This window comes from Phyllostomus discolor, chromosome 3, assembly GCF_004126475.2.
Source record: "Phyllostomus discolor isolate MPI-MPIP mPhyDis1 chromosome 3, mPhyDis1.pri.v3, whole genome shotgun sequence".
Lineage (NCBI taxonomy): Eukaryota > Metazoa > Chordata > Mammalia > Chiroptera > Phyllostomidae > Phyllostomus > Phyllostomus discolor.
In genome coordinates, this window is record NC_040905.2 from 117186077 (window position 1) to 117204633 (window position 18557).

An 18557-nucleotide genomic window follows, 5' to 3' on the forward strand; every position below is an offset into this window, starting at 1 on the left:
AAAGAATGCAAAGACTCTCACACCAGCCAAATCACCAGCTCTCAAAGCAGCACAAGCATCACCTCAATAAACAGAATACAGTCAATTAAAATAAAAGCAGCACAAGCTCTCTCTGGGTATTTTGTCTGAGGAGGAACTGTTTATGTCTGGATCCACACACTGACTGGCCACGCTGGGAAGGACGTTTACAAGAGAGCACTGAGGCTGTGTCAGTGCTGCACATGTAAGAAAGCCTTCTGTGCTGGCCAGGCCTGCAAGCTCTGCGGGGAAAAACCAGAGCCAGGCTCTTCTCCCCTGAGGCTGAGCCACACCACTCTGGTGACTCCAGGGTAACACCGGGGCCTCACCTTATCAACAAGTCGCTGGGCAGAGGCATCGGTGATTCTGTTGAATATTTTCTGCACTGCAGGGATGCTGATCAGAAAGACAGGCCTCACAGTGGTGGCCAGAGAAACCAGTAGGTGGCAGGCAGATAGCAGCAGCTTATCTTGGACCTGACGAGGGAAGAACACAGACAAGTCAACTCACTGCAGCCCCCGGTATTAGAAGAACTCTGAGGAGGCAGCCACAAGCTGAATATGGTTCTTGGCTGCCAAAGCATACCACGCAGCCGCTATCTCAAAGTTTCCCTATGATGACGCCCCCCAGCAAGCATCTCCTTTGTCATGTCCACAGCTCCTGCTGTCCAGCCAGGATCGCCACCTCCAGTTTCTGTTCATAGTCACCAATATCTCTGAACTCACTTTTCAGCTCAAGAATCTACAGTGGCTCCCTATCAGCTCACAGACTTTATGGCAAACTCCTTCGCCTGTCATCCGAACAACTGGGGACCGTGCATCTCACCCCTCTTGCTCCAACCAAGCTAAGATCCCTCTCTCTCTCAGCCCCCACCTTTGCACTCCTTCTACCACGCCAGGCTCTCCTACTTTCTTTGCCTCGACATGCCACTCAAAAACTGGATTCAAGTATCATTATGTCCTTTTCAAACAGGCAAAAGAGAGAACTTTTTACAGAGAGGACCTAATGCTGGTAAGATTATGATGAAAACAGCACACACACAAGAGTTGTTTAGGAAAGAAATATTACTGTAATTCCCTAGAAACACAAAATATCTCTGTACTTTGACTCTATAACCCCACTTATTCTAAGGAAATTACCTAAAAGGATAAAGTTACATTCGTAAATACATGCTTTTCAGAAGTATTTGTAAGGACTTATTTTGAAGGGCAGTTACGAAAGGTCCAGCAATGGCTATGTGTATTATGAAACACAATCCCCTCTCCATAGGATATTATTTATAAATTACAATTTTAAATGCAACATAAATTTATGGAAAATAAGACACTATCCTGTCAATAGTGTTACAGAATACTATGGTAATTAAAATCATAAAAAAGAAAAACAAGCATTTATATGCTCTATTAATACACACTGGTCTTCTGGGAGGAAACCATCGAAGTTTATGTGGATATGACCTTCAACCCAGCAATTCCACTTCCAGCAATCCATCCTGCAAGGATCTAATTTCCATCAATAAGAAAATCACAATATATCCCCCTACAGAGTAACATCGGGCAGTCTGAAAAGCTGAAGCTGCTCTGCACTTGTAAAGGTTTCGAGAGCTTATCGTTAAGCAAAAGGAGCGGTACCTCCAGCTATCTACACACTCCTACTCATGTACGTAACAGGAGAGCTGCGTCTGAAGGACAGACAACCAAGTGCTGACAGTGCTTGCTGTGGAAAAGGAAAATGTTTTGGAGGAAGGGATTAAAGAGTACAAATACTTTTCAGTCTATAAAACTGAACCCTATTTTACTTTTTCACAATAAGCCATGTATCATGTGGAACTTAAAGAACTAAAAATATAAAGTTATATTTGCATTTATGTGGACTACAACTAAAAAGAACTTGAAATGGGATGTAGCTGTATTACGGTGGTAGTGGATCTAATGCTATGTAATATTCTGATTTGATAATAAATGGGTATATGGACAGAAGGACAGACACAGTTAGATAAAAGGTGTAGCCTCTGCTGTTTCAAGACCTTGGTGCTGATTAGAGGTGTGACTGCATCCATGGTAGTGGAGATGAGCGTGAAAAACTGCTGCGTGTTCTGCCGATGCGCTTCACTGCAATACTGTGCTAACCAGTGCGAGTAAGCCTGCAGAGCGGCCAGGGACTGAGCATGCCTGCAAAAAGGAGAGAAGATGCGATTTTAAAGGTTAAGATCAAAGTATATTAGAATCAAATGTGTTTCCATAAGAGGTAAAAATTCCATCCACTGCATTTACTGTTCCAGGATCCATCCAACAGCATAGGAACCATTTACTTGCTCATGTTAGACCTTAAAATTGAAACTTGTCAACGACATATTGCCACCACTGCCCAGAACACAAAAGGGAGTTAGTGAAATGTCTATCAGCTCTTATTCAATCTTTCTGTGACAGACGTAAGCATCCCTGAGAGGATGATCAATAAAAAAACAGAACCAAAAAACCAAAGATACAACTAGTAAAAATGTTAACATCCATAGCTGCAGACCAAGGCGGAGACAACTACCAGGTGTTACAGCTTTATAAACACGCTTTGATGTAAGATTCTCCAGTTTAAGCTTCCGTCACACCATACATTATATCTGGCTAAGGGGCAACTGTGGAGGTGACAAAGACTATTTGGTTTCTACCAATTTTGTACTGCATTATACAGGCAACGAAATATATATCATAAAAGCTCAGGATTCATCAAAGGTAACACATCTAAACCAAGTGAGGCAGCTGTCTCAGAGCACACAAATGCCACACCTTCCTAATAACCCTAAATGTAATTTCTCCCTTTCCTATGGTAAGTCCTCTGTGAGGTGACACTATGACACGATGGAAATATACTGGTCCCCAACCAACACCCATGGTTTTGTCACCCACTGAGAACTCCTGCCTAAGTCATTACCCTGGTGATTGTGAACAGGTGACTTCTATCTTTCCTTTTCTGTTCATTAGCTGGCACTCTTCAATAAAAAGAGCTTTCCCTCCCCCTTCTTTGTTTAAACCACTACGGATACACAAATTCTTACATTCAATATTATAATCCATTATCCTCCTTATTCTTTCTTGATGATCAAATCATGGAGTCTGGCTGGGACAAGCCCTGTTAAGCTTGCCCCGACGTCCTTTCCCCATGTGCCTAACAGTCAGAGCACTTCCCTCCTAACCGACTCCGTGAGGTTTTCCAGGATCACCCTGCTCCAAACCTGGAGTATTTCTCCAAGGAACTCTGGTTCCTTTTAGTGGAGACTGTGCTTTAGAAACCAAGGGCCCGGGTATTAGGGGTAGCACTGCTACTAGAGGTCATCACTCCTAGGGCCCTTCAGTGAACGGCACTAGAACAGAGGCAGACGCCACTGTAAAATCAAACTCAGCATCAGTAAGCAGAAGGCAAACTGACCTCAACGCCTCCAGACATGATGCGAGAGGAAGGACACACCACCACCTGCATGGTGTTCTTGCTAAAAATGTTTAACCTTGATCTAATACCACAGTAGAAAGAAATAACCGGACAAATCCAGATTTTTAAGATTTGTTTTAAAACAAATTTAAGAGCTGAATCTCCAAACAGTCAGTCTCTCTCTGTCCGTCCTTCCCTCCCTATTTCCATTCCTCCTCCCTGCAACATGCACAACTGGCAGAACTGTTCTGGATTATAAGAGAAAACTTAATTTGTGATTCATAATTAGGTTTTGAATTAAAAAAAGATATAAAGGACATTCCTGGGACAACTGGAAGAACACGAATATGGGATATACATACATACATACGTGTGTGTGTGTGTGTGTGTGTGTGTGTAGCCCTTCTCTCGCAAAAATATTGGGTTGGCCAAAAAGTTCGTTTAAGTTTGTTTGTTTTTGTCCATAAAATGGTCCTAGTAGTGGTTAACTTCATTCGAAACAATGTTGTTAGACTGCATTGTGACAGCTGTCATATTAGCATGCGTTAAAAAAAAACTTATCAAAATTGGTAAATTTTCGTGTAGCCATTTTAAGATTGAAGATGGAAGAAGATAGGCAACATTTTTGGCATATTATGCTTTTTTATTTCAAAAAAGGTAAAAACACAACTGAAACATACAAAAAAAGATCTGTGCTGTGTATGGAGAAGGCGCTGTGACCGACTGAACGTGTCAACAGTGTTTTGCACAGTTTTGTGCTGGAGATTTCTCACTGGACGATGCTCCATGGTCAGGTAGGCCAGTTGAAGTTGGCAACGATCAAATCAAGACATTAACTGAGAACAATCAACATCATACCATGCGAGGATAGTTGACATACTCAAAATAGCTAAATCAATAAAGTTATTGGTAAAAATGAAAATGTGTCTTTATTTTATGGAAAAAAATAAATGGGCTTTTTGGCCAATCCAATACTGGATGACACTGCTGCACCCACGACCGGCTGGAGTGCTGACAATGGTATTACGGTTCCATGAAAGAGTGACTGACCTTGTTGCTAAGAGACACATGCTAAAGGGCTTATTGGTGAAGTGACATACTGTCTGTAATTTATTTTCAAATGGATCACATAAAAAATGTATGTGTATACACAAAGAGAAAGCACAACAAGAGCAAATGTGACAAACATTTATGATGGATGGGGCTAGCTTAAGCGTGTAAGAGTGTTCATTGTATTTTCCCCCTTTGCTACAGCTTTGAACTTTTTCAAAGTAAGAGGTTAGCTAAGAAAAGGTATTTAAAGTAAACAAATACAGGTACTGAAAGTCTAAAATTCATAGTGACCAGGAAGTTATTTTGTATTTTCTATTTGGAATCCATTGATCCCTTTAAGTTCTGAGTACCAAAAGGAGGAAGGACATCAAAGTCTGCCTTTAGAGTCTAAGAATCTCGGTTCATCTATCAAATTTATAGAGCTCTTCAAGGCTAGAGGGAGGGGCTCTACAACTTCCCGAAATTGTAGGTAAGGTATTGTGTTTATGAGCAAATTAGCATTTTTCTCAGGAGAAGCTTCACGGCTTTCTTTGAATTCTCAAAAAGGGAAGCAATATTTGTAAAATGTAAACTATCGTAGTCGAAAACAGTCTCTATCATTTATCTAATTTACAGCTCAAGATTGCTCTAGAACAGGGGCCAGCAACTGTTTTCCGTAAAAACCAATATAAATATTTTAGGCTTTGCAGATAATATACCCTGTCACAACTATTTAGCTCTGCCACTGTAGTGCTAAAACAGCCACAGACAAAAAGTAAATGAATGGGCATGGCTATGTTCCAATAAAACTTTATTTACAAAAGCTGGCAGTGGGCCGGATTTAGCACAGGACATCATTTGCCAGCCCCTGCTCTAGTCTAGAGTATGCCTCCTAGGCAGGGTGATCTCTAGGTTATGGTCCCATCTCTGATCCCCATTCCTCTATCCCAGTGATTTTCAACTGGTGTGCTGTAAGAATCTTTAAAACATGCAGTACCTGACTATTTAGTCAGAGGCACTGATCTCTCTTCCCTAGACTGTCAAACTAAAAAAATGACAACCAACATAACAGCAGCTGCCGAATGTGATCAGCAAAATTTTAGTAATTAGTTTATGTGTGCCATGCGATTGAAAAGGCTGAAAATCGCTGCTCTATCACTTCTATGTGTCACTTTCCTAATGGCTTCCCACTGTCTAAAAAGTTTCTCTAAGTGTGATCGCTGGATGTCCTGCTTCAAAAATCACCTGAGGCTCCTGTTTAACATGCAATACCACAGCCTCACACCATCCTCTATCATCAGAACCGCTGGGGGCATGTGTTCCCCATGGAGTTCTTCTATTCACTAGAGTTTCAGCCTCTGTCCCACAGGACAAGATTCACGGCACTGAAAGTGTTTCCCCTTAAGTCCCAGCACACCTATCGGCCTCACCTTCCTCCATGCGAACTGGGCACCACCTTCCCGACTGAGCGACTCTGCAACTCTGTCTTGGCTCCTGCTGTTCTTTTCTCCTGAAATACCTACCCACACACCCTCTCAGCTCCTGTCGGCCTGGTGAGTTCCACCCACTCCAGCCACCCTGCCCCTGTGTATACAGTCAAACAATCTTCCTCTTTTTCTACATTTGGTGGCGGGAGTTTTACTCTTCATGGCAGCCACTACTGTGCCTTTTTATCTATAAAGTTATTTGGAGTTGGAGGACAGGTCTTTCTTGAGAACACACAAACATGTAACTCTATACTTACACATCAATGAGATCAGGTTTCAACACTGATGGCACAGCAGTTTCAATGTTGTACAATTTTATCTGAGATCCATACAGAGTGACCTTGACTAACCTGTTGGCAAAGAAGCAGGTAAGAAAAAACATTCAGTTATGGACTAAAGACAGACAAAATAGACAAGGTACCAACAAAGGTCCCAAGAACAGAGACCAAACCTTCAGTCTTATCCCAAAGACATGATCTGACATGTTGTATAAAGATTTATATACAAAGATACTAATTAAACCATTACATATAGTAACAAAAAGTTTTGAAAATATAAATATCCAACATAGAGAATATACTATAATATGCTATAAACAGTAAAAATTATTACAATGAAAATTTTTGCTACATGTTCTTCAATAAAATTAGGGAGAAAAAAGTAAATGTTTCAAAGAAAATACAGCACTGTAGAATAATGGCTTTATATGTATTACCTGTATAATTTTTCAACTTCTCTGAAAATGTTCATGATTAAACACTGAGGTGAAGGGGGCAAAAATATCTAGAATTAAACTGAGGTATCTTTAATTTCAAGCACAATTATTTCAGGAGCAAACCACTGAACCCACTGTTCCCCAAGGGCTCACTGTACACAACCGAGCATTAAACACAGTGAGCAACAGCACACTCTACTGGGAAATGGAGAATGCCTCTTTCACTGGAGCCGGACACTCCTTTATGAGTCAAGGGGGAAAACTGGAGACCCACCTAAGTTCCCTCTGTGCCTCCTCTGTAAGAAAACTGAGACGGATGCTGGGGAAGACAGCATGTGCTTTTCTCCCCCAACACAGTGGTGCCGAGGGTCTCAAACTTCACTGAGCCTAAGAACCTGCCGGGGAACCTGTTACAGATGCACACTCCCTGGTGCTACACCACAGACCAACTATGCAGTTCTCTGAAAAGCACCTGAGGCCCTAATGCATGTGGACCATACTCTGAAAAATGTTCCTCTCTGATGTGAAGAAAAACAGGACTTTATTAGAAAACCCTAAGTTTGAGTCACAAATTTAGGGCTGGGGAGCAGACAGAAAAGGGCATTTCCAGTCAGTCAAGAAAATGAGGGTAAAAGAGCCAATGGTTGCCAAATGCAGTTCCAGGAAGGGGGCAAAGGGGGGGATCACTGGGAATCACAGCAGTTGCTGTCAGTAAGCAACACACCAATGCAAACCTGGTACCTAATTCTGTCCTTCCTTCTTTACACTCACACAGCAGGTGCAGTTCGAGGGCATTCTACACATTTACACTGCACAGTCATCACCAGGGTCCATCTCCAGAACTTTTTTAGTCTTCCCAAACTGAAACTCTACCCACTAAATATTCACTCTCCACACTCCCTGCCCGCAGCCCTGGGCTACCATCGTTCTTTTTCCATCTCTAGGGGTTTTACTGCTCTAAATGTCTCATACAGGTAGAATCATGTAGTATTTGACTTTACATTCTGTTTTTACATCATACAACGTTAATGATGTTCATCACTGAAAATGGACTTCTAAATGTGTCTTAATATTTCTATGTTCAGCAGTTTTATTATTAGGTTTGTTTTCTGTAAACTACAAGTTGAAACACTGCTAATAATCACACTGGCTATTAAGATCATGTAGGCATAACAAAGAGCCTCCTCTCACACTTCATTTTAAATTAAAGAAAAAAATAGCTTGAGTATCTTTAGTACTGAGCCTACAAACCTAATCAGTGCAGAAAAATGTATGAGAGGACTGCTAAAATACCATTCAGGATCTATGACTAATCATCTCACTACGAAGTTGAGATGACTGGTGTGTGTGTGTGTGTGTGTGTGTATTATTGCTCAAGTATAAATTTTAAAAATACGGATTTCAGACAGTAAGACATGTTCTATCTATGCTAACCATCGCTGGAAATGGGCCTGATGCAAGAAGAGGAAAGAGGATTCTGGAAGTAGCAGCTCTGTGGTGTAGAAAGAGGATGGTTTTTGACTCAGGAAACTGGTTCAAGTCCATGTGCTCCTCCCTCTCATGAACTGCACGACCTGAAGCAAGTCACCCACCCTCTCTGGGTCACACTTCACTCACAGATAAAGTGACATCTGTCCCTCAAAGTACAGAAAGAAATAAAATGTGAAAAACCACTTCTGAAAATTTCCTACTGTATGCTGCTTTTATTATTACTATTAATCTAGCTTTTAAAGATTTATTTGAAATTCTTAGTTATCTCTGCTTTTAAGGTGAGAGTAACAGTTAAAATCTGGTATGCAAGTAACATGGCATGGGGCTCAATTTCCCGCTCAGGGCGTTTCCGATGATGTGGCTACCAGGCCAGTAAAGCCTCAGGTGTCTTGACTTTGGGCTGGACCCACCCCTACCCAGCTTTGATCTAATCCACTCACCAGTGACAGTGAAAAAACCAGAGCCACCTATCACATACATTTTAAGGGTAGGACTTTTTAAGTGTAGGGGTTTGTCAGTGGGGAGGTGGGGAGGACCAGGTAATATAAAATGGTTCTCAACAAACACAGATGAGGACCTAAAGAGAGTAAAGGAAGGAGCGTGGTGGTAAAAAGGTTGGGACCCACCTCTCAGGTCAGGCTTGGAGGCTGCCCCGGTTTAACTCCTTAGGACCCTAACAGGACTAGAAAAAACAGTCCTACTGTAACATGACTGAGGAAAATTCCACTTCTGAGAGCTGGCAGCCTACTTGGACAGTGTCTCCTGCCTGCCTTTTGTTAATTACTAGGGCGTTCTAACGCCTCTTTATCCTATGAGGAAAGACATGAAGATTACCTCACCTGGTTTCTTCTGAGGCAAATCCTGTCTTTATACCTATTACAAGATCTTCAATGAAATGAAAAACTATATTCATTGTCTGCTACATGCTAGGCCTGGTGCTAAGTGCCTTATCTCGTTCAATTTTCCCAATAAACCTAAAAATACTGTCTACTCCATTTTACAGATGAGGAATTTGAAGTTCAGAGAGGTCAAGTAAGCGCTCCACATTCACCATATATGCGCAGAGCCTTGGTTTACCTAGCGCTAGCGCAGAAGCTAGCTAGCCATATGCTGCCCCTGACACCAGGTACAACTGAGCTCTGAAGAGGGAATGGCTTCATGCTGTAAGTGCCAGCCTACCTCTCCACGACTGTGAGTGCATCGCTGAACCGCGCGGCAAACACGTCTCCAATAAAGTACTCAGCCAACCGGCCCACGGCCTGCAGCAGGGAGCTCAAGTCTCTCAGGGAACAGTGCAATCGCCGGCAGTCATTCTCTGCTGTGATGTTCAACCTGTGTCCTGGAACAAAACACCTCAGACAGTTTTTCACAGGAAGAGCACACTTTGGTTACGACGATAAATAACAGCTCATCCAGGCAATCTACATTTAGCAAAACTAATCCTTGAAACATAGCAACCCACAGGCTGCTTCCCCGGATCGAGCAGGGAAAGTGGGCACAGTCTCCACCTAACACCATACCCACACGTACTCTGGAGCCAGAGGGAGAGATGGACAGCAGAGCAAGAGGGACAGACAGCCTGGAGAGTGCTATCATGGACCAAGCATCTATCTGATTCCTCCTGACCCCGGGAAGGAATGACGCCACCAATTTTACATACATCCCCAGGCAGGTCCAGTGACTTGCCCAATATGGGTCATATTTCCAGAGCAGAGCTGGTGTCCTAAGCTCAGTGCAATCAACCCCAAACCAGCTTGCCTTCGGCACATGGCCCTGCCACAGAATGACATCTCCATGGGCTGAAAGGTAGGATGCGTCCCTGCCCCAAGAACAGGGTGCACTCAGCACTGAAACCCAGAATGATTGTAGGAGCACAACATGAAACAGAGCATGGGACCAGGATTCAGAAGACACAGATTCCCTGCCACTTGCTAGCTCTGTGCCTCAGCGAGCCCCTCTAAGTCTCAGTTTCCCCATCTTCAAAATGAAGAAAGAAAAAAAAGCTACTATCTGACTATTACAAGGAATAAGAATGCATTTTAAAAACCTTGTAAACTATATAAACCATTTTTAAAGTTGACAGTAATGTGGAAAACAAAGAGCTATTGATTTTCTAAGGCCTGAAACTCTTACTTTTCAACATAATTTCTTCAGGCTAAGCAAGGAGGATGCAAAGATGAAGGAAAAAAACATCCTCAATTCAGCAACCTCTTTTGCCCCCTGGGCCCCTCTACCCACAAGGGTCCGTAAGCTGGAGGAAAGGGCTCTTAAGTCTGACACAGCCCTCCCTTACCCAGCAGGAGGGGCAGTAACACTCAGATCACTGCCCACAGTCGCCTGCAATCCCACGACTCCTCAGACACTTTTCAAGCCTGCTCCCTCCACTGCCACTATAGGTTTTTACTTTGTTAGGAGGCAAGAACCTCAAAGCGGTTATCACCAATCCTCCTCCTGGGACACTCCACAAACATCTTCCTAGAACCCTGATCAAAGCACACAACTCTTCTAAGATAAGGCATCAACCCTCCTGGGGCTCTCTCCAGCTGAAGGGGGAGGGCGTGAACTCCCAACTCCAACTCCAGGTCTCTCCTGACCGCACCTCCTCCTACCATTCGTTTTATCATCTGGACCCACTGACAGTCGCCCAGACACCTTGGTATCTCTGCCTGGACTGCCCATTTCATCCTCTTCCCACTGCAGCCCCTGTCTTGCACACCCTTACATACCCTGCAGACCCACATAAGCATTATGTCTTCTGGGAGACCTTCCTGCCCTTTTCCAGACTGAGAGCCCCTTCCTGCATTCCTCCAGGGCACCTCGTGCATAGACGGACATAAACTAATGATTTACAGGTCTCCTCACTGACTATCAAGTCCTTCATGGTGAGGGGCCACACACCCATACAGTGTCTGATGAAACACAAGTGACCACAAATGTATAAATGTATAAATGAATTTAATACAACAGAACAGAGAGAAAACTAGATAGAGCAGAAGGAGGAATCTCAGGAGCTTAATTCCCTCACATTGCCCTTGGGAAATGTTCACTTTAGTATTAAAAGGTGAATATGGATTAAGTAGTATCTAAAGGGAGAAAGCCAGCAAGGCTGAACACCTATGAAAAAAGTGGTGGATAAAGCAGCGAGTTTGATACCTCAGATCCTATACCGACTTCCAAGTGACAAGTCTGGGAACAGAGCCTTTGACAGCCTCCAAGGGATGACAGAAGACTGGAAAGGGGGACACTTTGGCCAGGCGTTGCTACAGTGGGTCACATCCCAAGGAGCAGAAGAACAAAAGGAAGGGGCAGCTCAAGGAAGGACCTCACAAGGAGAGAGCCAGTGACAAAGGACAGCTCTGACTACCCCCCAATTGCTCGATCCTCCCTCCTACACTCCACATGTGCCTCAGTGCAGAAGACAGGACCGTCAGCCCACAGGCAGCCCCGTGAGGCCACCAGAATGGGTGTCCAGAAGAGTGAGCCAGATCCCACAGTCAGAGCACGAGAAGGACCACCCCAGGCTGCCAGCCCAATGAGCCCACAGAACACACCGAACCGAGAAATACCTCTGGTCACGCTGGGTCACACGAAAGGGAACACTGCCTTTCTCCTCATCTCCAGGTTGACAAAAAGAGCACAATTATGCACCTTCTCAATGTTCAGATTTTCAGGGTTACAACTAGGTAACCAACTCCCAGGGTAAATTTCTAAAACCCCTTGTTCCTCTGCATGCCAGCCAAGCCTTAGAGCTCTGCAGGAAATAAACCCTGGGAGACTGGATGTAGTGGTACGGGCCCAAAGACATGAAGCCAGCTCGACTTTCAAAGAGCCACGTGGGCGGGTTTGGAATTAGCATCTGTAGCCCCTCACACTCATGTGTGTGCCCATCTTCATCTTCCACGCAGCCCTACCCTGATCACTAGGTTTCAACTTATTCGTGGTGCTTAACACCTAGAACTAGGTACCCTTAGGTATACCTAAGAACTAGGTTTTTAAATATTTTAAGCATGGAGGGAAACATTCTGTTTCCCTTTTAAAAACCAAAACAGTATCCTAAATCAAGTTCCCATTTGAGTCCAGTCCCTAACAGTCATTAGGCAGCTTAAAAGTTGTCCTGCCCAGGCCTGCCCCTCTGCCACTGCGTCCACACAAATGCACCTGACGCATGCCCTCCCCCCCTGCCCTTCAGCTTCTTCCTGGACACCGGCCAGAGAGCCCAGTGCCTCTTTGAGGGAGCCTTCCATCTCTGAACAGCTTGGTCAACAACATGGGAAATTTGTCTCCCTATAAATTCCTCCTTATTACCCCTTGTCCCTCTCCCAAAGGGCAGGATACACAACAAGCCTAAGCCTGATGACACATGGCAACCTTGGACAGATGTGAAGACAGGGGTACCATCCCTGCAAGTCTCCTGACTGAAATACATCCCTGGGTGTCCCTTCCACTATCACCCATGTTACCCTCCTTCTGAGAATCCTTGCCATCCTGGACATTCCCCTTCAAAGCTGCCTTAATCTGTCCAAAAGAGAGCAGCACCTACAAAGAAAAACACCCCAGAATTGCTGTGTGTGTGTTTTATTAAACTATTCATTTGAACCATATGAAATTGCTGGTATTGGACCATTTCTGACCTAACAAAACTGCAATTCCATATAATTCAACTTAACACATATGTGCCATCTAAGGTGTATATTAATCAAAACTGCAGCTGGTTCCTTCCTGCTCTGCCTGCATGGCAGACAAACACAGGCATTAAGCACCACTAACCCAAGTGCCCCCCAGCTGCCCCCCTCGCCTAGAAACCCCATACTACCACCACCGCCGCCACCGAACTGCACAAGGCACCACCTCAGCTCGAGAAGGGAGGCTAGAGCTCCCACTGCAAAAAGCTATTCAGATTCACCCGCATTTTCTTCTATTTGGCTAAGGTTAGATTTCTCCCCAATAGCACAGAACACCTGCAAAGTGGAATCTTTAGAAGAGAACACTGCTACACATAGATCTGAGAGAGAGAAAACATCACAGCCACAAACCAAGCCCTCCTGAAGTTACCCAGATGCGCTCTAAGCCACATCCAAAGAACAGCTCCCTGGAAATCACTGCCTTGGATAAAAACGTATTAACGTTAATGTAATTCCGTCTTCTCTTTTTGAGGAGGCAAAGCTATGAAAATCAGCACTTGCAGTATCCTGCCCTAAGAGAACAAGTCACAAATGGTCCCCAGCAGAACAAAGAACTCCAAAAATCATACATACTGTAGATGAAGCACTCTCTTAGGCAGGAAAGTCTACATGGCTAAACAGAAAACTTCATTAAGTTACTTAGCGCAGAACCACTGCCCCAACAAAGGAAGAGCTCAGTGAGCAATGGCATGACCACCTACAAACAAAAGGGATACTCTAGGGCCATGTAAGCACACAAATGCAGTACCAGAAGCACAATCCCCAATGAGAGGATTTCTCAAAACACACCTGGTGGGAAAGACACAGTGAACATGAGGCACCTCGGGGGGTGAGAGAGCACATAGCAACTGGCACGTGGCAGCACTGCACTCTGCCGTGGATCTTACTAAGGGAGTGGAAGCAGGAAGACCAGTAGCAGAGTATGTGTGAGACTCTCATCCACACACTCCAGAGGAGACCCCCAGAATTAAAGGCTGGCTAGAGAAATGTGAATAACAGAAGTAGGCCATACTCCTCAAAGAAAGGATAACATGGTTTCTGTTATGAGGCAGTAAGGCTGACTAACACAGCATGGACATTACTTGAGAGGGTGAATGTCCATGGGAACCAGAGACAGAATGTACTCAGAGTTCCACTTTTTAATAGCCTTGCATTGGAAACTTGGCTTTTGAGCTGCCTAGGAATGGGGAATGCTTCGTCATGGATAAAAGAGCTCATTTTAAGACAATACATTAAGTATTTCTCCGGCCTAAGAGGTTTTGTCATTGGATTATGCACTATGGATCGGGCTGGGGATGAAATTTATAAATGACCTAGAAGAGCCAAATGCACTGTGAAATTTGCCAGTAAATGGACTTCAATGAGAGCAGGTATATGATATTTTACTTAGAGAAAAATAGATCACATTATCACTGGATAAGAAGCTCTAAGTCATCAGCTGTGTCTCAGAAAAACAACTTAAGAATCACTGCAGGTTTTCACCAGGAGACAAACCCAATGTAATGTAAAGTCAGCTGTAACACTAAAAAGGAAACCCAGGGATCAATTTTTGAGTGCGAGGGAATACATGTTCCAGTTTCTTTTTAAGATCATTTATCCAGTGCCCTCAAGAATACTGTCTTTAGGGCACTGAATACATTCTAGGAGAGACCACCAGGGCACAGTTTTTCCCAGAAAATGGACTGTGGAAAAATCTGTAGCATATGTATACAGTCAAATGATTTTCATTAATATTAACAGCATACTTTACAGGCATGTTTGCTTTGAAAAGTGGTCTTTTTCAAAGTTCTGTATAAGCTGCCCTCATCCTATCTACAAAAGCAGGGCCTATACTTGGAACGTGCCAAGTCCCATCAACCTCCTGGGGCCCAGTGAATTATTTAGAAGCTAAAATAGCCATGGAAACAAGCCGTCACAGCCACCGAGAAGGGCAGTCTCATAAAGAGCTTCCCAGGGAAGCTCTGCCATGAATAACAAGTTTATCCAGAAGCTGGGCTGCACCTTGGGCAGCTCTGTGCCAGGCCGACACAGCAGTTACACAACAGAGGGGCCACAGGCTGGGGCCAGGCACAACTCCTGTAAGGAAAACCCTGTAAAATGTCTATAGAAGATGGGAGAGTGGGGGGCACAGGTATATTTGCAAGTACGGTATTAAGTGTCTGCTGTTTTTAGCTGATACAATGAATGCCAGATTTTAGTTAATTCAACTTTTCACAATTCCCCATTATACTATCCAGGGAGTAGCACTAACAAGCTATGTGACTTTCCGTAAATTAACATCTCTGAACATCAACTTCCTTCTTTGTAAAACAGGCGTTACTAATATTAGTGCTTTACACCTCACAGGGCATGAAAGAATTAAATAAGGTAACAAGCAAGTAATATAATGCCTGGTATGTAATGAGAGTTTCACAAATGGAGGTTATTATTATTACTATTAATACAGTAACAAAAAAGAAAGCTAACCCTAAACCCCCAGCAGGTGAAACCTGTAGATGGCAGCCCAGAGCCTTTCCAACTGGCTTTGACCAGAGGCGCCCTCAGGCCACTCACAACAGGAAAGGTGTTGCTGACTAGCTATCGCACGCCCCACCTTGCCTCGGCTTGCTTGGGGTTGCTCTTATGTCCCACTGGATTCTAAAAACCAGAGAAGAACGAGCACATCACAGCAAAGTCCAAGGTTGTTTTTTCCTAACACATTTGATGGTTTAAAGGACATAAACTTCCTTTCTGATCTACCATCTGTGGTGAAATTGCTGCCAACATGCAGATTTTTGTGACAACCCTTATGGCAAGAGTGTCAAACTCATTTTCACCAGGGGCACGTCAGCCTTGAGGTTGCCTTCAAAGGGCCAAATGTAATTTTAGGACTCTATAAATGTAGCTACTCCTTAACTATTACGAGTTAAAATTTTATTCGGCCCTTTGAAGGCAACCACAAGGCTGATGTGGCCCCCGGTGAAAATGAGTTTAACAGCCCTGCCTTATGGGAAAGACCGTTTGCATTTGCAACCTTAGGAGTTCAAGGTTGAACCCTCAGATACAATAGAAAAATGTAAAGGCCAAGACCCGGGATAAGGAAGGAGTTCCCCGACCAGCTAAGACTGATCTCCGCTGGCCAGCCACACACAGACGGGCGCGCTGTGTCTACTGCAACATTCCAAAGGAGCCCACGCATCACTTCGCATTGAGACTTCGTGGTGGCGCTAAGAAAGGAGGAAGTCTCAACCCACTCGCCAGAGTGGTGTGAGCACAAGTAAAGTGTAAGCCTCAGTGAAAGGCTAAGCTGGCTGTGCTGAAACACTACAGAGTGGATGCGAACGGCAAAACCGGTCGCCTTCGTCGGGAGTGCCCTTCAGATGACTGTGGTGCCGGAGATTGTATGGCCACTTTGCCAGACAGTACCATGGCAAATGCTGTCTGACCTGTTGCCTCAACAAACCAAAAGATAAATCATTGTATTTGGGTTAATAAAACACGTGAACCAATTAACTAACTAACTAAATAAAGGACATAAAGGAATCTTTATTGCTAGGGTTTTTAAAAAGCTCTACCTTTTGTTCCAAATTACCCCCCCTCCCTCCCCACTGAAACACCTCTCTGGAATACACTGTCAGCCTCATCTTTCCCCTCCCCCGCTCCTACACATGATCCCTTCCTGTTTACACGTGGGGGGAGACAGAGCACCAGGGAAGTGGCAGTGGAAAAACCATGTTCTGACAGCAAAGAACGCAGTAATGAAATATTAGTCCATTTTTTAACATTGGTTAAATTAGAAAATAAAAACCAGTTTACCTGACCCCGAAGTAACTATAAACTGCTGTAACCCCAGATAAACGTCTAAATTGTCCTGAAGAACTGGGAACTGAAAACAAAGAAACAATGATTTAAAAAAAAAACCATAAATGTAAGTTTTAACAGCATTTTATCATTAGAACAGTATAAGTACCCATGGGGGGAGTGAGAGATAAAAACTTTTCTCTGGGAACCTTTATGTGCCACTAAGAAAAGATGGCTTCCTTCAGTGTCCCCACCCCCAACAATTTCTACAACTGAAACCACCAATCAATATTTGGACTAAAAAAGAAAATAACATCAGTTTGATACTTTTTTTTAAACAAAGCAATAGATGCTTGGTATGACTATTATGTTCCTAGAAGAGGACATCAAGCCCCAAAATGATCTGATCCTTTTAGAGTTCTGAAACAGGCTATCTCCTTTCAAATCCAAGGCAAACCCTAGCCCCAAGACAAACACAGGTGTGCCTTCGTTACAGTGTACGGCGAAGTGAAAAGACAGGCCAAACCATTTGGAACTCGCTCTCCCTTACTTACTTAGCAGGCAGGATGCTCATAACCAGGGCTGTATCTTTTTTTTCTAACCTGGTAATTCCCCATTAAGATAAAGACAAAACTTTAACAGGACAGATTCCCTGAGAACAGTAAATGATGAAGTGGCACACTCCGTAAGAGAACACAAGATACAGCTGGGCTGTGCAATGCAAAGCTGACCCCAATAAATTACCTTGCCTTTGAAGAAGAGATATGCTTAATGAAATCTCCTCAAAACACAAGTACCACTTAGTCAATGAAATCAGTCCTATGACTAAAGATTACAGCATGTAAACACAGGCAGAGTGCCAGCAATTCGCTAAGAGTGAGCTTTACAATGGCTAGCTTTTCAGCAATGTAATTCATATAAATAAATCTTCTATTTGGCCTGGCCACTTTTGAGCTACTGATGAAGGCATTAGTAAAGTTCTATTTCATACAAGAGTTCAGGAAAGAAAAACGGGGCTTCCAAAACTTAGATCTAAAATATTTTGGAAAAATATTAACATTTGATCCATTTGAGGGCCAGTTACAGTAATAATTCTGTTTAGAATATATATACATATTTTATAATACCAGAGAGCAAAAAAGCCTTGCTACTCATACTATGTGGGCAGGGAAATCACCAGGCTCTTCATCCCCCTCCAAATGGTGAGTTACCAGTGTTGAGAAGGCGTGTGTGGGAAGGAGCTCCATCACTTTGGCCACTACCTCCAGGCTCTGGCGTAAGTACCGCTGCCACTCTGTCTGCTGCTGCAGGGAAAACACAGAAGGGTCAGTTCTCCAAACAGGCAGTCTCATCATTCTCCCTGCCAGTCTGTTCTCAGCCTCAAGTCCACTCTTTGACATACCAGTTTGAAGAAATGGCAAATGAGGGAACCAGGTTAATTGGAACTTTAAAAAGGCCAAGCTAAATATATATTTTTACATCCAATAGATTAATGTCATTAAAAGCTTTTTCATAAGAAAGCAGATGATCCATGCAGACTGACCTACTTTCCCCCCAACAGTCATAGAAACATAAATTAAAAGCCCCTGGGAAATGCTCCAGCCCCCCTTCCATCATCGCAGCTATAAGAGCCAGTCACTCATGCCTCCCGAGACCGTCCAGTGCCATGTTCTGTAACTGACCAAATCAGTGCCACTTGAAGAACAGTCTACAGACAGGCAGCATCGGCATCTCCTGAGGACTTGTTGGAAATGCAAATGCTGTGGCTCCCATCCAAACCTCCTAAGTCCAATCTGTTTAACACCTGTGTTAGTGAATTCTTATCCACGTTAAAATATAAGAAGGGCTGGCCTAAATCACACAGCTAACAAGAAGTGACCCTGAAGTTTACCAAGCAGTTAGCAGGTACCAGGCATGTAGCCAGTCCTT

The 18557-nt window shown here is 43.7% G+C and overlaps 1 protein-coding gene across 6 annotated transcripts in view; it reads right to left on the reverse strand.

The window, feature by feature from the left end:
- Window positions 1-18557, reverse strand: part of XPO6 (exportin 6) — a 117049-nt gene that overhangs the window by 18611 nt on the left and 79881 nt on the right. For 4 of the 6 annotated variants that reach the window (XM_036021191.1, XM_036021188.1, XM_028506913.2 and 1 more), the window contains 6 exons: window positions 17840-17932; window positions 16644-16713; window positions 9346-9505; window positions 6218-6310; window positions 2045-2189; window positions 348-494 (listed from right to left, as the gene is read on the reverse strand). In XM_036021191.1, coding sequence (XP_035877084.1) covers window positions 348-494; window positions 2045-2189; window positions 6218-6310; window positions 9346-9505; window positions 16644-16713; window positions 17840-17932 — 708 coding nt within the window. The remainder of the gene's footprint in view (window positions 1-347; window positions 495-2044; window positions 2190-6217; window positions 6311-9345; window positions 9506-16643; window positions 16714-17839; window positions 17933-18557) is intronic. The other 2 variants (XM_036021189.1, XM_036021190.1) reach the window with 1 other exon arrangement.